At 49.9% G+C, this 25,080-nt stretch overlaps 1 protein-coding gene across 7 annotated transcripts; it reads right to left on the minus strand.

Moving 5' to 3' along the window:
* Window positions 1-1,076: 1,076 nt before the first annotated feature.
* Window positions 1,077-25,080, minus strand: RNF135 (ring finger protein 135). Of its 7 annotated transcripts, none has more exons than XM_062215439.1 (8): window positions 24,755-25,080; window positions 19,780-19,923; window positions 15,445-15,607; window positions 11,034-11,123; window positions 9,960-10,093; window positions 2,906-3,036; window positions 1,754-1,980; window positions 1,416-1,489 (listed from the first exon to the last, which is right to left on the minus strand). In XM_062215439.1, the coding sequence occupies exons 1-7, from the start codon at window positions 25,073-25,075 to the stop codon at window positions 1,761-1,763; spliced, it is 1,203 nt and encodes a 400-aa protein (XP_062071423.1). In that variant the 5' UTR covers window positions 25,076-25,080; the 3' UTR covers window positions 1,416-1,489; window positions 1,754-1,760. The 7 variants fall into 7 exon arrangements, 5 of the variants coding, with proteins under 5 accessions (XP_062071425.1, XP_062071423.1, XP_062071422.1 ...); XM_062215438.1 differs by having other exon boundaries at window positions 2,906-3,039; XM_062215441.1 differs by lacking the exon at window positions 1,754-1,980 and having other exon boundaries at window positions 1,077-1,489; window positions 2,906-3,039.

Consider the following 25,080-nt stretch of genomic DNA (forward strand, 5'->3'; position numbering starts at 1 on the left):
CTTTGGATCGGTTCAGCTCCAGCCATTGCAGCCATTTGGGGAGTGAACCAACAGAAGGAAGACTTTTCTCTCTGGCCCTCCCTCTCACTGTTGTAACTCTGCCTTTCAAATAAATAAATAAAATATTTTTTTTAAAAAGAGCAGGGACTCTGAGTTCTACATTTTATCTCCAATACTTGGCTCACTGGGCAACATTGGGCAAATAATATAACCTGTCTGAAAAGCAGAAACCTCATCCACAAAATGGCGCTATTGCATAGGGCTCTACTGAGAATGAGATAAAGGAATGCAGGTAAAACATCCATCACATTGCTTAATCCATAGAACACGCTCAGATATCACCCGCTAACAGCTGCATTTTAAATTAGGAATCTATTAGCTGACTTGTAGGATCTTTTCAAGGGCAAACTGATCAGCCTGCCCACCAAACTGTGAACGCTGAAAGACAAAAATGTATTCAATGTAATTTCTAATCACTTTATAGAGACATTAAAATTTTTGCTGACATTAAAAAAATAAATAAATAAACTGTGAGTAGATGGTTGGCTGGGCAGTTAAGACATGGATTTGGATGCACACATCCCATACTGAAGCGCCTGGGTTTGAGTCCCAGCTCCAGTTCTCTTTCCAGTTTCACGCTAATGTGCACCCTGGGAGGCAGCAGGTGATGGCCCATGTACTTGGGTCCCTGCCACCCATGTGCAGACCCAGATGGCGTTCCAAGCTCCTGGCTTCATCCTGGCCCAGCCCCAGATGTCATGGACATTTGGAGAGTTAATCAGTGAATGGGAGATCTCTCTCTTCTTCTCACCGTCTCCCTCATTCTCCCCCTCCCTGTTGATATTTGCCTTTCAAATAAAAAATGAAAGTAGAGCAGTGATTCTCAAAAATTTTTAGGCCACAAGTCATTTCTGCAAAACAAAAAGTTCTATGGAAAAATAAATTTATAATGTCTGTTTATATCTGCAAAGAAATTAAATGTATTCCAAGAAAATAACTCAAAAGAAGAAATGTAAGGGCACTTTTTAAAGTGAGCGGAAAAACTGCATTAAAAGGTACATTTATTTTGGTGAAAAAAATGTGAAATTGTACATTATGTATCCATGTATATACTATATAGACAGTCATACCTTAATATAAGGGAGTACTGGTTCCAAAATCAGAGGATGGTCAAGTCTCATATAAAATGGTGTAGTAGGGGCTGGCGCTGTGGCATAATGGGTAAAGCCTGCAGTGCTGCTGTCCCACATAGGTGCCAGTTCTTGGTCCAGCTGCTCCACTTCCGATCCAGCTCTCTGCTGTGGCCTGGGAAGGCAGCAGAAGATGGCCCAAGTCCTTGGGCCCCTGCACCCACATGGGAGACCTTGAAGAAGCTCCTGGCTTCTAGCTTCTGATCAGCCCAGGTCTAGTCATTGCAGGCATCTGGGGAATGAATCGTGGACGGAAGACCACTCTCTCTCTCTCTCCGTCTGCCTCTGTGTAACTCTCCCTTTTAAATAAACAAACAAATATTTAAATTAAATAAATAAAATGGTGCAGTAGTTGCATATAAACTAAGCATATCCTCCCATATTCTTTATATTACTTATAGTATCTAATACAGTGTAAATGCTTTGTAAATAGCTATTTTTGCTCTATCACTTGTGAGGTAATGAGAGAGAGAGAGAAAGAGAGAGACATATACAATGTTCTTTTTTTTTTGACAGGCAGAGTGGACAGTGAGAGAGAGACAGAGAGAAAGGTCTTCCTTTACCATTGGTTCACCCTCCAATGGCCGCCGCGGCCGGCGCACTGCAGCTGGCACATCGCGCTGATCCAAAGCCAGGAGCCAGGTGCTTCTCCCAGTCCCTCATGCGGGTGCAGGACCCAAGGACCTGGGCCATCCTCCACTGCACTCCCGGGCCACAGCAGAGAGCTGGACTGGAAGAGGGGCAACTGGGACAAAATCCGGCGCCCCGACCAGGATTAGAACCCTGTGTGCTGGTGCCACAGGCAGAGGGTTAGCCTATTGATCCACAGCGCCGACCTCATATACAATGTTCTAAAAATATTTTTGATCCGTGGTTGGTGGACTATGGGGATTCAGGGCCAAATGTGTATTATATGTAGGTATAGATGGAGATATTGTGAAATACATATCTGGTCTTAGTCCATCTCCTGGCCATCTCCAGTGAGAACAGTGCCTTTTGTATGCTCATGAGATGACTAGTGGCTTCAGGATGGGGACTGACCACTAGAAAGACTGAGCCACCATTGGAGGGTAGGGCCTTGCAGGTCTATGCCCCAGCCTCTGGGAGAGTGAGAGGGGCTGAAGGTTGAGGTGGTCAGCATTGGGCAGAGGTTTTTATGCAGTGGGACCCCCTACAGCCCCCAAATGTCCTCAGAGCATCTGGAAGGCTGAACATGTGGGGTTCCTGGAGGGTGTCGTGCCCAGAGAAGGCACAGATGATCCACACCTCTTTCCACCTTCCTTGACACATACATCTCTTCACCCGTCTCCTCTGTAATAACCTCAGTTTCCCCGAGTTCTGGGAGCTGTTCAAGCAAAAGCATTGAGCCCACTGGGGGGCTTTCAGCTGATTGGTCAGCACAGGGTTAACAACCTGGGGCTGGGGGGACAGGCCATCAAAGTGGGGGCAGTCTTGAGGGACTGTGCCCTCCACCTGTGCAATCTGACACTACCTCCAAATAGTTCATGGCAAATGCACACTATGAAGAAAATGACGCTTGCATTTCAAAATGTCTTGCCGCTAAATCAACTTATCTTTGAATTCCATTTTTTCTGCAAATTTTCTGAAGTACCCTTGTAAAGGTGAGACAATTTCATGAGCCAGGAAAGAAGACACAGTCCTTCTGTGAGCTCACACTGCTGTAAAACGATCCAGACTCCGGTAAAGTCAAGTACCTGGGGAGAGGAGGCGCCATCTCGGAGCATCGTGTTTGCAGGTGGTAGAACAAGGGATGATTGTGGACAGGGCACGTTGAGGAACAGGGACTGCTGTATCTGGAAAGTTTCCCTCCTCGTGCTGTTGCTTGCTGCTGATTAATCAAGGTGAAAGCCTCGGTAAATCTTTGACATCTGATCATCTTTCAAATAAGACACAGCACCCCTGCCTTGTGCAGAGGGCTACACTAAGCTAGTTACATTGTTTTCTCCCTCTTGAAACATGTTTAGGTCACTCTTCTATCTAAAACAGGGAACTCCAGCCTGCATCCACCACGAAAGTTACAAAGTTTCCTTTAGAAATAAGTGCATTTCTTTTTTAAAATATTTATTTTTATATATTTGAAAGAGTTACAGAGAGAGGTAGAGACAAAGAGAGAGGTCTTCCATCCGCTGGTTCACTCCCCAGATGGTTCACTCCCCAGATGGCCGCAATGGCCAGAGCTGTGCTGATCTGAAGCCAGGAGCCAAGAGCTTCTTCCGGGTCTCCCTCGTGGGTACAGGGGCCCAAGGACTTGGGCTGTCTTCTACTGCTTTCCCAGGCCATAGCAGAGAGCTAGATCGGAAGAGAAGCAGCCGGGACTAGAACCGGCGCCCATATGGGATGCCGGAGTTCAGGCCGGGCCTTAAACTGCTACACCACAGTGCCAGCATCCTAGAAATAAGTGTATTTCACCAGGTGAGGGGTTGAGTAGTTTTAGGGGGAAAATAGTAAGTAAAATATGGAACAGGAGGAGTTGACATTGTGGCACAGCAGGTCAGGTTGCCACCTGCAATGCCGGCCTCCCATATAGGTGCCGGTTCGAGTCCCGGCTGCTCTGCTTTGATCCAGCTCCTTGCTAATGCACCTGGGAAAGCAGTGGAAGATGGCCCAAGTGCTTGGACCTCTGCCACCTACATGGAAGATGTGGATGGAGGTCCTGGTCCCTGGCTCAGCCTGGCCCAGCCCTGACTGTTGTGGCCGTTTGGGGAGTGAACCAGTGGATGGAAGCTTTCTCTTTCTCTCTCCTCTCCTCTGCTCTCCTCTCTGCTCTCCTCTCCTCTGCTCTGCTCTCCTCTCCTCTCCTCCCCTCCTTCTCTGCAACTCTGCCTTTCAAATATATAAGTAAATCTTTTTTTAAAAAGTGGAACAGGAGATGTACAGATGTGAGAAGCGTGCAGGTGGCACGTGGAGGGCTAGAGCCTGGGCAATGCAGTAGTACTAAAAACAAGCACACATGGCTGGTTAGGAAGGTGAATCCAGAAAGCACATCTTCAGCTCGACGTCAATACAGTTGTAGAGGAGTTCTGCAGCCTGTGCTGGGATCACACACTGAAGTGGGTTTGGGAGATCATGAATGAGGATGAATGTGGGGCTTGGGGCTGAGGGCTCGGCAGGAATCAGGAAGGAGGGAGCTGGGCGTATGTCAAGGAAGATTCCCCCTTTCCTGTGCAAAGCCCTAGAGCTCCTGGGAAAGGGACTTCTCCCTTGACAAGGACAAAAGGACCTGAGAGGTCTCCCAAGAGAGTAGCCCTGTTTGATTTTGTAGTTTCTGAAATCAGCTAGGAAACGAAGTCTTCAAATTAAACCTGGTTTCCAAGGAGACACAAGAAACAAGTGGACAGAACTGCACTGGTGGTTGCCTGGACCCCAACAAGGTAGTGGCTTCCCGCTGAGTAGGTGGTTCTTCCAGGAGCCCTGAGCCCTGGACCCCAGTGATGGGCACAACAGTGCCTTCCAGTAGCTGCCTCACCAGGGGTGAGTATGTGAGGCAGAGGGGAAGAGAGAGGGAGACAAACAGAGGCAGGCCACATCACTGACCCGGCTACTCCAATCTTCCCCAACCCTTAGGAAAACAAACAAACGTTTTGACAGAAATATCCCCAGATGGGGTGAGAAGCTGCCCCAGGAATCTCTGGCACTCTCCCCAGGAGCCCTTGTGTCCCTGCCATAGCGTGCCCCCTCCCCAGAGCCATATCCTGAAAGCCTAACCCTGAACGTGAAGGAGGGGCTGGGGCCTCTGAGAGGTGCTTAGGTCGTGGGGGTGCAGCCGTCACAGTGGTATTGGTGCCTCCCTCCCTACGCATCAAATCCGTCTTGCTTTGATCTGGGAAGGGCGGGAACTAAATTCCTGGTGTTTAGAAGCCACCCCGTTTGTGGTGTTCTGTGGAGCCTGGATGGACAGGGCGGTTCCCAGGGAAAGTCTTTCCAGCTTGGTCTGTGGGTGGATGATTTCCCCACGCATTTGTTGCAGAGCCAGGTGAGTGTCCTCCGGGCTGCCTCCTGTTGTGTGTGGTCTGAGGAATGGACAATGAACTGCAAAGGCTGTGCCAACAGGAACCGTGAGCCAGGGGCCAGGGAACCAAGGTGATTCTGGTTCTCCTGCTTTGGCTCCAGGGCAGGGGAGATCACATGGCCTGCAGATAAGCCCCACCCTCACAGAAGCCCCATTATCCCACCTGCCCCAGGGGACGGTCTTTATCCACCAAGAGGCTAAGACCCTGGCCTCTGCTTTCTAAATCTTGGCGCGAAAAGCAAACATCAAGATGACCCAGAGGATTCTGGGCTCACACCGCTCTAAGTGAGGGCAGAAAGCCTTTTCATGGTCATCTGGCACCTGTTCAGGCTTCCACACTCCAAGGCCACTTACACTAACCTCAGACAACTGCCACCAATCAGAAAGAAAAAGAGTGCCTCCTGACCTCACGTTTAGCTGCGTCCCATCAGAAGGGAAGGTCAGGTTCTGGTCTCTGCATGGGACTTTATCAGAGGACAATGTTAGCAACCGAAGAGCAGGAACTCTGGGCCCGTCCCAGCTCTGCCATCACCAGCTGACTCTATCTGGGTTTCTACTTCTGTATGTCAGCAGGAAGATAGTAAGGCCCAGAGAGCCAGGTGCAGGGCGGCGTGAGGGTCAAAGCCAGCAGACCACGTGGAAGGAAGCTGCTGACTCCGCCTTCAAGGATAAGCATAGGTGTGAGTCTCTAGATGTGAGAGGCCAGGGTGCGGGGTGGCTCACTATTGCTGTGGCTACCATCACCCTTGTCCACACCTGGTTATTTAATGCTTTCAGTTGCGCCGTGAGGAGGCAAGGAAGGGCAAATAATGCATACTGACCTCCATTTCATGGGGGAAAAGATGCAGAGAGAGATGAAACATACTGTCCATGATGCCTGGCTGGCTTGTGGGATAAGGCTTTCTGGTCAATCCCGTCCAAGAGAGCTGAGCTGCCACATCTTCAACACAGGAAGGTGCTACTCCAGCCTGGGGCTTTCTATGGATAAATTATCAGGAAAAGGGGCCGTCGCTGTGGTATGGTGGGTAAAGCTGCTGCCTGCAGTGCCGACATCCCATACAGACACCAGTTCAAGTCCTGGCTGCTCCGCTTCTGATCCAGCTTCCTGTAATGGTCTGGGAAAGCAGTGGAAGATGGCCCAACTGCATGGGCCCCTGCACCCGTGTGAGAGGCCTGGAAGAAGCTCCTGGCTCCTAGGTCCTGGCTTCGACCTGGCCCAGCCCTGGCTGTTGCGACCATTTGGGGAATGTACCAGCAGATGGAAGATATCTCTTTCCCTCTGTCTCTGTTATTGACTTTCAAATAAATAAATCTTTTTTAAAAATTATAAGGAAAAGCGAGGGAGAGGTAGACATATAGATCAGGAGCCCAGAAAGTCATATCAGCTAAGAATGGGTATAAGGGTTTTCTGCCATGATGAAAATGTTCTAAAACTAGATTACAGCGATGGTTCCACTGAAAGGATACTAAAAATTTTACTTTTTTAAGTTTTCATTTATTTATCATTTATTTGAAAGGCAAAGAGCTAGAGACAGAGAGAGAGAGTCCACAATGGCTGAGGCTGGACCAGGCCAATGCCAGGAACCAGGAACTCCATCAAGGATTCCCTTGTGGGTGGCAGGGACCCAAATAACTGGCCATCAACTGCTGCTTCCCAGGGCGCACATCAGCAGGAAGCTAGAACCCCAGGCAGAGCCAAGACTCCAACTCAGGCACTTCAATGTGGGCTATAAGCAAGTAAAGTGGCGTATTAAACACTGTGCCCTATGCCAGTCCCGATTTGTGTACTTTGAACTGCTGGATTTTATAGTATGTAAATTATATATCAACAAAGATGCTTTAAAAATAGCAAATCAATTTTTTAAAAAACAAGAAAGACTAAACAAACCACTGTAGTCCTGGATTCATATATAGGTGTTAAAACTCTAAAGGGGGCCCCCGGCACTGTGGTGCAGCAGGTTAACGCCCTGGCCTGAAGCGCCGGCATCCCATATGGGCGTCGGGTTCTAGTCCCAGCTGCTCCACTTTCAATCCAACTCTCTGCTATGGCCTGCGAAATCAGTGGAAGATGGTCCAAGTCCTTGGGCCCCTGCACCCATGTGGGAGACCCAGAAGAAGCTCCTGGCTCCTGGCTTTGGATCGGCACAGCTCCGGCCATTGCAACCATCTGGGGAATGAACCATTGGATGGAAGACCTCTCTGTCTCTACCTCTCTCTGTAACGCTGTCTTTCAAATAAATAAAATACATCTTAAAAAAAAAAAAAAAAACAAACTCTAAAGGAAAGTATGAAACTCAGAATTCCTTTAGGGGGAAGAATGGGTTTGTCATTGGAATGGGGCACCTGAAGGAGCTCAGGGGCTGGAGAGCAGATTTTATCACCAGAATGGTAGTCACTTATTATAACCCTTACAAGGTATTGATCTTGCAATAACTCATTAAGCTGCACATGGGTGTGGTTAGTACGGCCTTATGTACTTGTTTTATTAAAATACAATTTTTATTTATAAAAGGGGATATCAAGTAGGAAATGATACCCTTAGCCAGATAGCCCATAAGGTGGCCCGTGTGAACCTGGCCTCCTGGTATTCAGGATTCGCATGCTGTGTAATCCCCTCCCCTTGAATGTGGGTTGGACCTGGGACTTGCTTTTAACCAACACGATAAAGCCAGAGCAATGCAATGTATGTGATTATGTGTGCATTTGATTATGTTGTGTAAGATTTTGTGTCATCCTGCTAGAAGACTCTCTCTTGTTGGCTTCTAGGAAGCGAGCAGACATGTTGCAAAGGCCCATGGGGCAAGGAGCTGAGAGTGGCCTCCAGCCAAGAGCCAGGAAGAAACGGAGGTATTCTGTGCAACAACCCACAGGAACTGAACTCTGCACCGACCATGGCAGTGGGGAAGCAGATCCTTCCCAGGCGAGTCTTGATGCCACCGGGGTCTCAGTGGATGCTCTCCCTGCAATTTCTGAGACTCTGATGCAGAAGCCTGGGCTCGGCTCTGCCCTGGTCCTGAGATCACCTAACTGAACGATCAGTTAGTTCAGTTAGTTCACTGTGAGGTGATCAACGTGCATGGTTTCACATCACTAAATTTCAGGTATTATTACTGCCCAACAACTGGTAAGTAACACATCCCCCTTATGTCCAGGGTGTCCCTAAGACCACCCTCACGTTCCACAGTTCACTAGAAGGAGGCACAGACCCCAGCCGAGCTGTTAAACTCATGCTTAGTTTATTACAGTGAACGGCCACAGAATAAAATCAGCAATGGAAGAAGGTGCTGAGGGTAGGCTTTAGAAGAACTAGCAACTGTCCTGTCCCAGTGGCATCACAGGACAGCGCTTACTTCTCCAGGGATGCGTGGTGACATGCATGGAGCACTGTCAGCCAGAGAGGCAAGGCCATGCCTGGTGTCCAGGGCTTCAAGCGTGTCGTACCACCCACCTGGCTGACTGAGGTCAGGCTGATACGGCACGGCCCAGGGCCCTCCGGTGAACACTCTTTCAGGCAGGACACTCCCAGGCCTACAGGTTGTCCCCCAGGAGTCAGCGGGGACAAATCGCTCACTGGAACACCAGGGTTCAAGCACCCCCAACCCTGCTCATTTAATCTTGTACCACACAAAAGGATTAAGTTCGAAAGTGGGACATTTTTTCCATTTTATTTGAAAGAGAGATTTTCTATCCACAGTTCACTCCCCAAATTCCTGCAACAGCCAGGGCTGGGCCACACAGAAGCCAGTGGCAGGGATTCAACCACGTGACCATCACTTGCTGCCTCCCAGGGAGTGCATTAGCAGGAAGTTAGATGCGAGGTAGAACCAGGACTTGAGCCAGGCACTCTGGTAAGGGATGCAGGTATCCCAAGCCCCATCTTAACAACTGTGCCAAATGCCTGCCCCTCAAATAGGATTCTTTCTTAAAGCTTATTTATTTATTTTCATTTATTTTAATGACAAAGGGACAGAGGGGAGAGAGAAAGGAGAGATTTTCTATTGGCTGGCGTACTACCCAAATGCCCATAGCATCCAGGGCTAGGCTAGATGGAATCCAGGAGCCAGAAACTCCATCCAGGTCTCCCACATGGGTGGCAGAGACCCAAGTACCTGAGCCATCATTTGCTGTTTCCAGGATTTGCATTAGCAGGGAGCTGGATTGGAAGCAAAAGTGGGACTTGAACCCAGGTACTCCAATATAGGATACACGTGGGCATTCCAAGTGGCAGCCTAATCCACTACACCACAATGACCACCCTGAACGTGGGATTCTTAAGTTAAGTTGCCGCCCCGCTTGAAGGCAAGAAGACCAGAAACCACTGTGTTGTAACCACCAAGGGACGTTTAGAGCTTCCCCTGCTCGATGGTTAGGGAATTCCCAGGACGTAAGCCATACAGCCAGAAGGCAGGGTGCAGGGGAGAAGAGGCAGAGACTTCACACTCATACAGCAGCGTCTCCTCACTGGCCACTGAATAGAAGGCGAGCGTCCCCTCCTCGAGGTCTAACCAGACGCCCACCACCCCAGGTCTGTCTGAGTCCAGGAGAGTTTGCTTGTCCATGCTCCACGCAGCCAGCTGGCCAGTCCCCTTCCACTCTACACACCAAGAGTCTGTGGTCCTTCCCAGGATCCGGTCACGGCTCATCCCCCAGGAAGCCACCCCAACTGCCCAGTGGCTGCAAGACTTGGTGTCCACCTCCCAGTACTGCCGCCCGGAAGAGAGGGCCTGGGAGCAAAAGACCTGGCTGATGGAAAACCTCTCACGACTCCAGGGGTAGGACTGTGGGTGGTGAGACACTGTCACCGTCCGCTGGTCCTCAGACACCCACAGGCTGTGGGAGACGCTCCTCAGGTCAAAGGTCGGGCTGATGGCCCCTGGAAGGAAGAAAACAAGAGCACGGCCATCACCTTTTGATCATCCATGTGAACGGGTCCTCAAGTAGCAAAAGGCAGCATTGTATCATTTGATGGGATTGTGTTTTAATAAAAATTTAATAAAAAATGGCATAGCGACTTGCAGTTTTGTATGCAAACCCTCGCTGTTGTTTTATCAACAATATCCCTTCCCCATCTTTATTTCTTCCTGCTCATTAGCCATTTTCCAGGAGGCACTTGCTGAATCCACCAAGCGAAATGCTACCTCTGGCTTTTCTTAACACACCCTGTGTTCTTCCTGTTCTCCCTTGATACCATCCTCTACCTGTGATACGGTGACGCATGACTATGGCTATTTCTATCTTGCCAGTTAAACCTGAGCTTTCTGATGAAGGCCCCGCTTGTATTCATTCTGTAGATTTCATGCTGCTTCCTGTGGAATGAGTAAATCATTGCTAACACTTAGCCCTTCTGTGGCATCACGCCCCAGCTACTGTACCACTTGCACTCATTTAACCCTTGTGGCAATCCCCCGAGAGCAGTACTATTAGTATGTCCATTTTATAGATGAAGGAATGTGAGCTTTAAGAGGTTAACCAACTTGTCCAGGTTCATGGCTGCTGGGAATCAAACCCAAGCAGTCCACTCTGGCTCCAAGATCCATGCTTTTAAGGTCTTTCCCAGACCATGTCAGCAGAGTACCTACGAGCTGGGGGAACAGGCTGGTGAGTATAAGAAGTGACCCTAGAATACATGCCCAAAGGTTGCCTGGCCTGTGAGTGCTCCTGGGCCTGGGTGAGCCTGGAATTTGGGCATCTCAACCCACCTGGCTATCGTTGGCAGCTTCCCACATGGGGTTCAGGAAGCCAAGGAGCATCCAGCAGCAGGGAAATGGACACAGCTGGCCAACCCCCACGCTTCGCATAGTCCACATACTCACACTGAGCAAACCGAGAGGCCCTCTTGGGTGCAGGGCAGTTCTGGTTAGGCAGGGGGCACGCGGAGGTAGACGGAGCTTCTGGGACTTCCACTAAGGAACCAAGACAATTGAGAAGGGAAGTTGCATCAAGAAGAGGCAAACTGGAGGTGCACAAACATAGTGACGTGGGCAGGCCTGTCCCGCTCATCACCAGCACGGTTCTGGGTGTGAGGGCATGGTCAGGCAGAACATCCAGCCCCCTGTTCTCACTGTGGACGTTTCTACCGTCCACTTCCCCATCTAAGCCCTCAGCTCCCTTCTGGAAGGAATCATGTTTATGTCCATATTCTAAGCATCAAGCCTCATGCCAGCCTTACGTAGAAAGGGTTTGATGCATCTTTGTCAAAGGAATTGACTGATAATAGTCCCAGGGGATGATGGCACCCCAACACCTAGAATATCCAAAACCCCATGCCAATGCTTTACACTCATTATATACACCGGGTAACATGGGTTGCTGTGAGCGTCGTCTCAACAGCTGCCACTTCTTATTCCCTCTTGATGCACTAAAGTTTTTTGTTTTTTTTTTTTTTTTTTTTTTTTTTTTTTTGGACAGGCAGAGTGGATAGTGAGAGAGAGACAGAGAGAAAGGTCTTCCTTTTTGCCGTTGGTTCACCCTCCAATGGCCGCTGCGGCCGGCGCATCTCGCTGATCTGAAGCCAGGAGCCAGGTGCTTCTCCTGGTCTCCCATGCGGGTGCAGGGCCCAAGGACTTGGGCCATCCTCCACTGCCTTCCCGGGCCATAGCAGAGAGCTGGCCTGGAAGAGGGGCAACCGGGATAGAATCCAGTGCCCCAACCGGGACTAGAACCTGGTGTGCCGGCGCCGCAAGGCAGAGGATTAGCCTGTTAAGCCACAGCGCCGGCCAATGCGCTAAAGTTTAATGACTATTTTTTTCTATATATTTGAGAAGCAGAGACAGAGAGCTCCCATCTGCTGATTCACTGCCCAAATGTCCACAACAGCTGAGGCTGGGCCAGGGCAGGGACCAGGAGTGGGGAATTCAATCCAGGTCTCCCAGATGGGTGGCAGGGACCCAAGACCTTGAGCCATCACCCCTGCCTCATAGAGTCTACATCAGCAGGAAGCTGGAGTCAGGAGCGGGAGCTGGGGCTCAAACCCAGACACCTTGATATGGGACACAGGTGCCCTAACCACTAGGTTAGCCTGCCACTGAAGTTAACTATCAACCTGAAGCACCACATGGGCTAGATGGTAATTACCACTCCAGCTGGGAGCAGAGACAGTGAGGGAAGCCCTAGAGTGTGGACATTGAGGGTAAAGTCTTTCCCCTTTCGTAGCTTCAAGTGGCAGTGGCAAAAAGTAAATCCAACAGTCATACTGAAGAGATGAAAGACCCTGTCCAAGTGTGCACTGTGGCAGCCTGGGCATGACAGCAAGAGAGCTGTGTGCTTCTTTCCTTTCTTTCTTTATTTTAAGACCTATTTATTTGTTTGAAAGGCAGATTTACAGAGAGAGAGAGAGAGGGAGAGACAGATCTTCCACCCACTGGTTAACTCCCCAAATGGATGCAGTGGACAGAGCTGGGCTGATCGGAACCCAGGATCCAGGAGCTTCATCTGGGTTACCCACGTGGGTGCAGGGGCCCAAGCACTTGGGCCATCTTCTGCTGTTTTCCCAGGCACATTGGCAGGAAGCTGGATCAGAAGTGGAGCAGCCAGGACTCAAACTGGAGCCCCTATGGGATGCTGGTGCCGCAGGTGGCTGCTTAACCTGCTACACCACAACACCGGCCCCAAGAGAGCTGTTCAAGAGGCCTTTCTCAAGATTCAGGAGGGTACTACAGCAACCCAAGCAACCCAGATAGAAGGATAAACTGAATGTGGTGGCACATATAATGGAGTATCACTCAGCCGTAAAGAGGGAAGATTCTGGGGTGGGCATTTGGCCTACTAGTTAAGGTGCTGGTTGGTTCGCCTTCATCCCCCATTGGAATACCTGAGGTTAAGCCCTGGCTGTGCTCCTGATTCCAGCTTCCTGCTAATATCAACCCTGCCAGGCAGCAGTGAAGGCTCCCTGCCACCCATGTGGCAGAGCTGGATTGAGTGCCTGGCTCCTGACTTTGACTTGGCTCAGCCATAACGACTGTGGGCATTTGGGGAGTGACCAGACGATAGGAACTCTTTGAGTCTGTTTCTCCCTCTCTGTTTCGCAGATAAAAAATGCTCTTATATTTAAAAAAAAAAAAAAGGAATTCAGATAAATGAATACATTTTTTAAAAAGGAATTCTGCCACATGGTGCCACATGGATGGATCTAAACGATATACACCAATCACAGACAGACAATTATTGTAGGGGTCCACTCATGCCAGGAGTGATCAAATTCACAGAGACCCCAAGAGGAAGAGTGCTGGGAGGGGAAGGGCCAATTCAGTCATTTAGTGGGTACAGAGCTTCAGTTTTGCAAGACGAAGAAGCTCTGGGGATTAGCTGTACAACCATGGAGACATATTTAATACGGCTTTTGGGGGCAGGTATTTGGCACAGTGATTAAGTTTCTGTCACTTCGCTTTTTTTTTAGATTTCTTTTTATGTATTTGAAAGGCAGTTACACACACACACGCACATAGAGAGAGTGAGTGAGAGAGAGAGAGAGAGAGGTCTTCCACCCACTGGTTCACTCCCCAAATGGCCGCAACAGTCAGAGCTGGGCTGATCCAAAGCCAGGAACCAAGAGCACATGTGTGCAAAGGCCCAAGTGCTTGTGCCATCTTTCACTGTTTTCCCAGACTATTAGCAGGGAATTGGATCGGAAGTGGAGCAGGGGCTGGCACTGCGGCATAGCAGATAGAGCCACTGCCTGCAGTGCTGGTATCCATTATGGGCGCTGGTTCAAGTCCCAGCTGCTCCACTTCCAATTCAGCTCTCTGCCATGGCCTGGGAAAGCAGTAGAAGATGGTCCAGGTTCTTGGGCCCCAGCACCCACGTGGGAGACCCAGAAGAAGCTCCTGGCTTCTGGCTTTAGATTGGCACAACTCCAGCTGTTGAGGCCATTTGGGGAGTGAATAGCGGATGGAAGATCTCTTTCTCTCTGCCTCTGCCTCTCTAACTGTGCCTTAAATAAATCTAAAAAAAAAAAAAAAAAAAACAAAAAAAAAACACTGGAGCAGCTGGGACTCGAACCAGTGCCCATATAGGATGCCAGCTCAGGATGTGAGGTTTACATGCCAGGATGTGAGGTTTAGAATTGAATTTTTATCTATTTAGGGCCTGTGATATATCACACTCCCTATATATCCAAAAACACATCCAGGGGCCGGTGTTGTGGCGCTGTGGGTTAAGCTGCTGCGTGGGATGCGGACAAACCATATTGGAGTGCCACCTGCTTCTGATTCAGCTTCCTGATAAAGCACCTATGTGGGAGACCCAGACAGAGCGCCTCTCACTGGCCTGGCCCAGCCCCATCTGAGTGGCAGGCTGAGGAGCGAACCAGCAGATGTAAAATATCTTCCTCACCTATCACTCTGCCTTTAAAATAAATAAAAAAATAACTGGTTCTAGCCCCAGTTGCTTCTCTTCTGATCCAGCTCTCTACTATGGCCTGGGAAAGGAATAGAAGATGGTTGAAGTCCTTGGGACCCTGCACCCATGTGGGAGACCCGGAAGAAGCTCCTGGCTCCTGTCTTCAGATAAGCTCAGCTCCAGGAGAGGCGGCAATTTGGGAAGTGAACCAGCAGATAGATGGAAGACCTCTCTCTCTATCTCTCCCTCTCACTATCTGTAACTCTACTTCTCAAATAAATAAATCTTTAAAATAAATAAAAATAGGCCGGCGCCGCGGCTCAATAGGCTAATCCTCCGCCTAGCGGCGCCGGCACACCGGGTTCTAGTCCCGGTCAGGGCACCGATCCTGTCCCGGTTGCCCCTCTTCCAGGCCAGCTCTCTGCTGTGGCCAGGGAGTGCAGTGGAGGATGGCCCAAGTGCTTGGGCCCTGCACCCCATGGGAGACCAGGATAAACACCTGGCTCCTGCCATCGGATCAGCGCGGTGCGCCGGCCGCAGCGCGCTACCGCGGCGGCCATTGGAGGGTGAACCAACGGCAAAAGGAAGACCTTTCTCTCTGTCTCTGTCTCTCACTGTCCACTCTGCCTGTCAAAAATAAAAAAAAATAAAAAAATTAAAAAAAAAATAAAATAAAATAAAATAAATAAAAATAAATCTTAAAAAGAAATAGAAGAAAGACATATCCAGCCACAAAGCATCCCAGCCGACTCCTCCCGGATTTACAATGCCACGATGGTGACACAGTGGCCTCTGGGTTCTTGGGCTCAAAGCAAAAACCCTTATGCACTTTGGCACTTTCCCCACCTTGCACCTGTAACCCTCCCCCACTGAGTAAAACCCACTCACCTCGTGTATGCTCTTCAGGAGCCTCTTTCCACGTGAAGCTTTCTCGTAATTTCTCCTGAATTTCTTCCAGGCCGCGAAGAACGTCTCCCATTTTCCCTTCAGATGCACTGGAAGTCACGTGCTTTGGAGCAGCCAAGGAAAGGTCTACCCCAGAAGAAAAAGCCTATTGATGAATCATTTAAAAAGGAACACGTGAAAGCCCGCCTCGGAACCCATCAAGTGTTCTAGTCACATTCTGCTGCTGTCTGCAATTTTCCATCAAACTCTTGGCAAGCCTTTAAAAACAAAACAAGGCCCTCAACAGGCATGCCCGGAAACAACCTGGGAGCTGTCACACCAAGTCCAGCAAAAACACTGCTGGGGGTGAGGCAACTGAAGGATTTCTATTTGTTTTCTTTACACTGCTCTGTACTTTCTCGTTTTTTTTTTTTTTTTTTTTTTTTTTTGTTATTTATTTATTTGAAAGGCAAGTTATAGAGAAGCAGAGGCAGAGAGAGAGAAGTCTTCCATCCACTGGTTTACTCCCCAGATGGCCGCAATGGCCAGAGCTGAGCTGATCTGAAGCCAGGAGCCAGGAGCTTCTTCCAGGTCTCCCACGTGGGTACAGGGGCCCACGGACTTGGGCCATCTTCTACTGCTTTCCCAGGCCATAGCAGAGAGCTGGATCGGAAGAAAAGCAGCCAAGATTCAAACTGACGTCCAGATGGGATGCCAGCACTGCAGGTGGCGGCTTTACCCGCTACACCATAGAGCCAGCCGCACTTTCTAACATTTTATATCATAAACATGGAGTTCACAGGTAAAACCAAAAAATTTTTAAAAGATTTTTTTCAGTGATGCTTTTATTTTTAAAAATTAAAAAAAAATTTTTTTTTTGACAGGCAGAGTTAGACAGTGAGAGAGAAGTCTTCCGTCGGTTGGTTCACCCCCCACTACGGCAGGCGCGCTGTGCCAATCCGAGGCCAGGAGCCAGGCGCTTCCTCATGGTATCCCATGCAGGTGCAGGGCCCAAGGACATGGGCCATCCTCCACTGCCTTCCTGGACCACAGCAGAGAGCTGGACTGGAAGAGGAGCAACCGGGACAGAATCCAGCACCCCGACCGGGACTAGAGCCCAGGGTACTGGCGCCACAGGCGGAGGATTAGTCAAGTGAGCCACGGCGCCAGCCCTTTTTTTTTAAATTTAAGATTTATTTATGGGGCCAGCTGAGCCAGGCAGAAGCCAGGGGCTTCTTTCCAGTGTCCCATATGGTACAGGGCCCAAGCACTTGGGCCATCTTCTGCTGCTTTTCCCAGGCCTTCAGCAGGGAGCTGGATCAGAAGCGGAGCAGCCCAGAACACAAACCAGCAATGATAAGGGATGCCGGTATCACAGGTTACCTGCTATGTCACAGCACCAGCCCTAAATTTTAAATCTTAGGCCCATCCTATAGCAGCCGCAGAAAACAGATCACATAGATAACACTGACGCTGCAGAATCTGAGGACACGTGGCCCAGCTCTTTCATTCCATCATGTCACTTCTCAAGAGCCAAGGAGGACACACTGCCTGCACCCAGGCCCCGCCTCCTGGGGTCCCCAACACATGCCCCAGAGTTTCTCTAACCTCAGTCCTGTTATCCTCCACGCAGTCCCTCATCTGCTCCCCAGCTTCAGCGCCTGACTTTCCCTCCCAACTTCGCACGGCCCGCTCTCTATTGCCTTCACTGAACAGAACAGTAGTCAGCAGGGGGCCGACTGAGTCCCCTCCGCGAGCCGGGTACTGACTGAGTACCCCTCGTCCAAAATGCCTGGGACCCGAAGTGCTTCCAGTTCTGCTTACGGTTGTTGCTTTGTCTGGATTTGACTTGGAAGATCTGTCTCATACCCACCTTGTACACATAGCCTGAAGATAACTTTACGCAGTCTTTTCAGCATGTGTGCATTTAGACTTCCACCGAAGGAGGTTAGGGTGGAATTTTCCACTTGTGGCAATGGTCATGCTGGTGCTCAACAAGGTTTAGATTTTGCATTTCAGGCTTTCAGATAGAGATGCTCAACCTGTACTGCTCCCCTCTGATCTGCATAACAGCCTCACAACGTTGGTTCATTATCCCCGTCTTCCAAAGCACTTGGAGTTCATGGAGATCAGCTACACGGTCACGGTGAATCACATCAGCCTCCATTTCCACAATGCTCAAGCGCTTTTTAATATAAGATCTCTTTTTTTATATTTTATTTTTTAAAAAGATTTATTTCTTTATTTGAAAGGCAGAGTTACAGAGAGAGAGAGAGAGGCCTACCATCTGCTAGTTCACTCCTCAAAGGGCCACAAAGGCCAGGTCTGGGCCAGGCTGAAGCCAGAAGCCAGGAGTTCCTTACAGGCCTCCCGCATGGGTGGCAGGGAAGGGACCCAAGCACTTGAACCATCCTCCTCTGCCCTCCCATCCATATCAGCAGAAGGCTGGATTGGAAGCAGGGTATCCAGGGACTGGAACTGGCACTTAGATATTGGGATGCCAGTATCACCAGTGGAGGCTTAAACCATTGCACCACAACAGGGGCTCCAACACAAGTTCTTTTTTAACCCTCATGATACAACACTGAGGCAGTCGGCCATGAATTTTCATTCCTATATTTCAGATAGGAACCAGAGACTCAGAAAAATGAATGTGTGCCAATTGCTAGGGCCCGGAGATCTAGCAGTAAACAAAAGAAGAGCTTCAAGTCTCTGGCATTAGAAGCGTGGAGCTCAGCACAAGAGAAGGGGGCAGATGTTAATAAGGTAAAAAGATCATTACAAAATTGCAACCAGTAACTGCTGCGAATGAAAGGTACCTGGAATCCTAGGAGTCTCTGAAAGGAGATTTAAGGAGCTAGGGCTGTGTAGCAGGTAAAACTGCCATGTGTGGCACTGGCATTCCATATGGGCACCAGTTCATAGTCCTGGCTGCTCCACTTCTGATCCAGCTCCCTGCTAATGTGCCTGGGAAAGCAATGAATCATGGGCCAAGTCCTTGGGCCCCTGCACCCATGTGGGAGACCCAGAAGAAGCTCCTGGCTCCTGGCTTCAGATTGGCCCAGCTCCAGGCAATGAGGCCATTTGGGGAATGAACCAGTAGATGGAAGACCTCTTTCAAATAAATACATAATCTTTTCTAAATGGGGGGAGGGGCTTGATTTGCTCAAGGAAATCAGTGAAGACTTGTCTCTGAGGAAGTAATGCTCTAACTAGAAGCTGAAGGAGAAGCAGGCACCACCTAGGTGACGGGGTGAAGGAGGAGTGCTCCGTGAAGGGGACCCCTCAGTGGGAGGAAGCAACACCACCAGAGACTGATGCCGCCAGTGTGGCTGCAGCACAGAGCCAGGAGGTGGGGTGACCACAGGAGAGAGGCAGCAGGGATGGGAGCCTACGGACCCTTGTTAGCCCTGGGAGGGTCAGGCACCACGGGAGTATTCTAAACAGATGAGTTACACAATCAAGTTTGTTTTAGGGAAAGTCAGTCCGAGGACAGCCAAGAGAACAGGATAGAGGGGGCAGGGTGAGAGAGAAATCAGGCAAGAAATTAGCATAGGCATGAAGTAGAGAAGTCTCCAAGGAGCTAGAGAGGAGTAAAAGGATTTGAGAGATATTTAGGCAGGCCTTGGGGTTGGGACACACTGCCTATGGGGGTGATGGAGGAGACCACCCGACTTCCTTGGAAGGACAATGGGGCCAGAACTGAGATGGGGAATACCAGAGGGGGAACGGTTTGGGATTCATTAAGGGCAATGTACCTCGGAGATATCCAAGTGGAAAAGATAAGAAGGAAAAACCAGCCTAGGGCTCAAAGCAGGTTCTAGGCAGGCTCTGGGCACAGGGAGGTGATCATCAAAGCCAGGGGAGTCAGGAAGAGCACTTGGAGGAGACGAGGAATAGAAAGGGACCAGTAACTCTGCCTTGAGGAATTCTAGCATTCACTTACAGCGCAGAGGGGAGAGCGGCTGTAAAACAGACTGAGAACCAATGGTTGTTGGGAGGGAAGGGGGCGGGGGCAGAGGTCAGGAGTTCCAGAAACTAAGAGAAGGGAAAGTTGCAAGAAGGAAGAAGCAGCCAGCTGCATCACAGCTGTATGCAGATAAGGACCAGAAAGTCTGCAGGTTTATGCAGAGGTCACAGTGATCCCAGGGAGGGCGGTGACAGGGTGGGACCACCGATCCTAGGCCACCGCAAGCTTCCCAACCCTGCCTCTAGAATTCCAACTCTCCAGTCACACAGGAGTGGCAGTCAAGGGGAGGGTGAGATACAGGGACTCCAGGTGGGAGTTGGCCGTAGCCCCGCCCCTCCCTCATCCTGTCCTCTCCCAGCAGAGCCTACCGCGCCCTCCGCACTCAGTCCCCCGTCTGGTCCAGGTTCCAGGGGACATCTCTGACTTTGGAGGCTCCTGACGATGTCCACCAGCTGCTCCACCAGTCCCGTCAGCTCCTCACCCACTTCTGTGAGGTTCTTTGGTATCGCCACCTGTAAAAGAACAAAAGCAAGGTCCCGGATGGAGCCATAACCACCGTGGTACAGCCATAAACACACACGTGGGTCAGTGGAGACCCCACATAACAGCCCTCACACACAAGGAGTCTTCAACAAGTTCATGGAAAATGCACATTATTTTTAAATTGGGCATAAATTTCTATTCTTTTTTCCCCAAAAAAAACTTCCCATGAATTAAAAAAAATTTTTTTGATTTATTGTATTTAGTTAAGAAGAGAGTGAGAGGGGCCAGTGCTGTGGCATGGTAAGCTAAGCCTCTGCCTGCAGCAACAGTTCGAGTCCCAGCTGCTTCTCTTCCAATCCAGCTCTGTGCTGTGGCCTGGGAAAGCAGTAGAAGTTGGCCCAAGTGCTTGGGCCCCTGCACCTATGTGGGCGAACCGGAAAAAGCTCCTGGCTCCTGGTTTTAATTCGGCCCAGCTCTGGCCATTGTGGCCATCTGGGGAGTGAATCAGCAGATGGGAGCTTTCTCTCTGCCTCTGCCTGTCTGTAACTCTGCCTCTTAAATAAATCTTAGAAAAAAACATTCTCATCTACCACATCACTCTTCAAGTGCCCCACACCAGACTAAATTCTGCTCTACCAAAGCAGAGCAGAGTGAAGCCAGGATTGAAGCCCAGGCTTGATTCGAACAGCAAGTGGATGTCCCAAGTAGGGTCTTAGCTGCTAGGCCAAGTACCAGCCCCTCCACAAACTTTCTAAAGTACACTCCTATATGTACAAATGATTTTTTTTTTTTTTGACAGGTAGAGTGGACAGTGAGAGAGAGACAGAGAGAAAGGTCTTCCTTTTTGCCATTGGTTCACCCTCCAATGGCCGCCGCAGCCAGCGAGCTGTGGCTAGCGCACCGCACTGATCCGATGGCAGGAGCCAGGTGCTTATCCTGGTCTTCCATGGGGTGCAGGGCCCAAGCACTTGAGCCATCCTCCACTGCACTCCCTGGCCACAGCAGAGAGCTGGCCTGGAAGAGGGACAACCGGGACAGAATCCGGCGCCCAGACCGGGACTAGAACCCAGTGTGCCGGCACCACAAGGCGGAGGATTAGCCTATTGAGCCACGTCGCCGGCATGCACAAATGACTTTTTTTTTTTTTTTTTTTTGACGGGCAGAGTGGATAGTGAGAGAGAGAGACAGAGAGAAAGGTCTTCCTTTTTGCCGTTGGTTCACCCCCTAACGGCCGCTGCGGCCGGCGCATCGTGCTGATCCAAAGCCAGGAGCCAGGTGCCTCTCCTGGTCTCCCATGTGGGTGTGGGGCCCAAGCATTTGGGCCCTCCTCCACTGCACTCCCGGGCCATAGCAGAGAGCTGGCCTGGAAGAGGGGCAACCGGGATAGAATCCAGCACCCCGACCGGGACTAGAACCCGGTGTGCTGGCGCCGCAAGGCGGAGGATTAGCCTGTTAAGCCACAGCGCCGGCCAAAAAATGACTTTTTACAATGCTGCCAAGACCATTGATGAAAGAAAACACGGTCTTTTCAACAAATAGTACTGGGAAAACTGGATATCATTACCCAAGAGAATGAACTTGGTCCTTTCATTGACGGCATGGACAAAGAAAATTAAAAATGGACCAAAGACCTAACTGTAAGAAATAAGATACGACAACACTTAGAAATAAACAAGAATAAGAAATAAAACATACCCAAATTAGAAAGTAAGAATTAAAACTATCCCTGTTTGCATGACCTAATTCCATAAATAGAAGATCCTAAAGCCACAAAAAATGATGGCTCAGCAAAGTTGCAGGGTACAAGATCAATACACAGGAGCAGTTGCGTTTTTATACATCTGTAATGAATCATGCAAAATGAAGAAAGCAGTCCCATTTACACAGCATCTAAGAAATGAAATACCACAGGGCCAGCCATGGGGGCTGCAGGTTAAAGCAGCCTCCTGCAACTCGGGCATCCCACCTAAGCACTAGCTCCAGTCCCAACTACTCCATTTCTTTTCTTTTCTTTTTTTTCGACAGGCAGAGTGGACAGTGAGAGAGAGAGAGACAGAGAGAAAAGTCTTCCTTTTGCCGTTGGTTCGCCCTCCAATGGCCGCCACGACCGACGTGCTGTGGCCGGTGCACCGTGCTGATCCGAAGCCAGGAGCCAGGTGCTTCTCCTGTTCTCCCATGGGGTGCAGGGCCCAAGCACTTGGGCCATCCTGCACTGCACTCCTGGGCCACAGCAGAGAGCTGGCCTGGAAGAGGGGCAACCGGGATAGAATCCGGCGCCCCGGCTCTTGGCACGGGGAGGGGTGAGGGAACCACAGGGTGCAAGATCTTTCTCTTTCTCTAACTCTGCCTTTCAAATAAATCAATAAATCTTTAAAAAATAATAAAACATCTGGGGCCAGCGCCATGGCTCACTTGGTTAATCCTCCGCCTGCGGCGCCAGCATCCCATATGGGCGCCAGGTTCTAGTCCCATTTGCTTCTCTTCCAGTCCAGCTCTCTGCTGTGGCCCGAGAGTGCAGTGGAGGATGGCCCAAGTGCTTGGGCCCTACACAAGCATGGGAGACCAGGAGGAAGCATCCGGCTCCTGGCTTCGGATCAGTGTAGCTCTGGCTGCAGTGGTCATTTGGGAGGTGAACCAACAGAAAGAAGACCTTTCTCTCTGTCTCTGTCTCTCTCTCACTGTCTAACTCTAACTGTCAAATAATAATAATAAAAAGAATAAAACATCTAAGAAAATTTAAACAAAGAAGTGAAAGGCTTATACAGTGAAAACTATAAAACATCACTGAAGTAAAGAATATTTTGGAAAGACATTCTATATTTTGGGGAAAGAAGACTTAACATTTTTAAATGTCAGTGCTACCCCTAAGCAATCTACAGATTCAGCACAATTGCTAAAAAAGTGCAACACCCTTTTTGTGAAAATGGAAACCTAATTCATATGGAATTGCAAGGGGCCTTGAACAACCAAAACAATCTTGAAGCAGAACAAAGTCAAACTTGCAATTTCCAATTCAAAATTTACTACAAAGCTATGGGAATCAAAACAATGGGGTACTGGCATAAGGACAGACACATAGGCAAATAGAATAGAATTGAGACCAGGAATAAACCCAAACATCTACGATCAACAGATTCTTACAGAGATGACAACTCCACTCACTGGAGAACAGTCTCTTCAATAAACGGGGCCAGGACAACTAGACATCACATTTATTTTTTCAATTGATGTGACAGAGAGGAAGGAAGGATGAGATGGGGAAAGAGAGAGAGAGATCTTCCATCTGCTGGTTCATTCCCCAAATGCCAGAACCAGGCTGGGCCAGGCTGGGCCAGGCTGAAGCCAAGAGCCAGGAGCTTCTTCTGGGTCTCCCACGTGGGTACAGGGGCCCAAGCACCTGGGTCATCCTCCGCTGCTTCCCCAGGCCATTTGCAGGGAGCTGGATCAGAAGTAGAGCAGCAGGGACTCAACAGGGATGCCAGTGCTGCAGGCAGTGGTAACTTGCTATGTCACAGGTATTAGTCACAATAACTGATGGGTAGAATTTTAAAAATGTGATCCGATCCGATATGTGTTACAACATGAGTGCCCCTAGAAAACATTTTGCTGAGAGAAGCCAGCCACCAAGGAACAGTGAATGCATTCCAGCTGCATGAAGCATCTAGAATAGGCAACTCACAGATAGAAAGCAGGTTAGACGCCAGGGACTGTTAAATGGGCATAGTGTTGGGAATGGTGTTGTGGCATGGTGGGTAAGGCTGCTACCTGTGACACTCGCATCCCATATAGGCGCTAGTTCAAGTCCTGGCTGCTCCACTTCCAGTCCAGCTCCCTGCTAATGACCTGGGAAAAGCATTAGAAGATGGCCCAAGTGCCTGTCCCCCCCCCCCCCCCACACACACACACTTTGTGGGAGACCCAGATGAAGCTCCTGGCTCTTGGTTTTAGCCTGGCCTAGACCCAGCCATTGCAGCCTTCTGGGGAGTGAACCAATGCATAGAAGGTCTCTCACTCTCTCTAACATGGACTTTCAAAATAAACCTTTTTTTAAAAAAAGGGTATAGCGGGGCTAGTGCTGTGGCATAGCAGGTAAAGCTGCTGCCTGCAGTGCCAGCATCCCATGTGGGTGCCAGTTTGAGTCCCGGCTGCTCCACTTCCGATCCAGGTCTCTGCTATGGTCTGGGAGAGCAGTAAAAGATGGCACCAAGTCCTTGGGCTCTTGCACCTGTGTGGGAGACCCAGAGGACACTCCTGGCTCCATTACACAGCTCTGGCCCTTGCTGCCATCTGGGGAGTGAACCAGCAGACGGCAGAGCTCTCTCTCTCTCTCTGCCTCCCTGTAACTCTGCCTTTCAAATCAATCTTAAATAAATAAATAAATAAAGGTAGGCATTTCTGTTTATGTTGACGAAAACTGGGGAAAAGAGGTATAGCCACAGAAGCAATTAATGCTGCTGAATTGTACACTTACAAGATCGTTAAAATAACAAATGCTACATATACACACACAGTAAATTTTATGACTTATATAACCACAACACATTACGATATATAAAACCACAATAAATTTTATGATCTATACATACACACAATAAAAAGTGTTTCAGAGAGAAACCGCAGAAAGCCTGGGAAGCAGCAGAAATAAGCTAAGATGTAAAGCAGCTCGGTTGCACAGATTTAAGGAAATTTGATTTTTTTTTTTTTTTTTTTTTTTTTTTTGGCTTCTTCATGGTTCTCTGGACTTTCTCATAGATTCTCCCCAGAGCCGGGGAGAGACTCTGGGAGGGAAGAAGCTAAGGTAAAACACGACCGATGAGCGATGAGGCAGGGGGGAAGGAGCCCGCAGGCGGGGCGGCCTACCCGCGGCGGGGCGGCGCGGGCGGCGGGTGCGGGGTCCGCGTCCGGCTCCCGCGCCGCGCGGCTGTACTTGTCGGCCAGGTCCTGCAGCAGCGTGTTCTTCCGGAGCCGCGGCGGCTGCGCCGCGCCCTCGCGGCAGGTGGGGCAGGCCCAGCGGCGCCGCGCGTCGCGCGAGTCCCACAGGTGCGTAAGGCAGTGGCGGCAAAAGCTGTGGCCGCAGGGCAGCGTCACGGGCCAGGACAGCAGCCCGTGACAGATGATGCAGCCCAGGTCGTCCTCGGACAGCCACACGGGCACGGCCGGGCTGGGGCCCGGGTCCGCCATGGCTG

Source organism: Lepus europaeus, chromosome 18, assembly GCF_033115175.1.
Source record: "Lepus europaeus isolate LE1 chromosome 18, mLepTim1.pri, whole genome shotgun sequence".
NCBI lineage: Eukaryota > Metazoa > Chordata > Mammalia > Lagomorpha > Leporidae > Lepus > Lepus europaeus.

Coding starts and splice junctions, on each gene's coding strand:
- RNF135 (XM_062215437.1), bottom strand. CDS start 25,075: ATGGCGGACCCGGGCCCCAGCCCGGCCGTGCCCGTGTGGCTGTCCGAG. Junction 19,924..24,754: donor CCCGCGCCGCCCCGCCGCGG/GTAGGCCGCCCC, acceptor GTTCTTTTACAG/GTGGCGATACCAAAGAACCT. Junction 11,124..15,444: donor TCCTGAAGAGCATACACGAG/GTGAGTGGGTTT, acceptor TTGGTTCCTTAG/TGGAAGTCCCAGAAGCTCCG.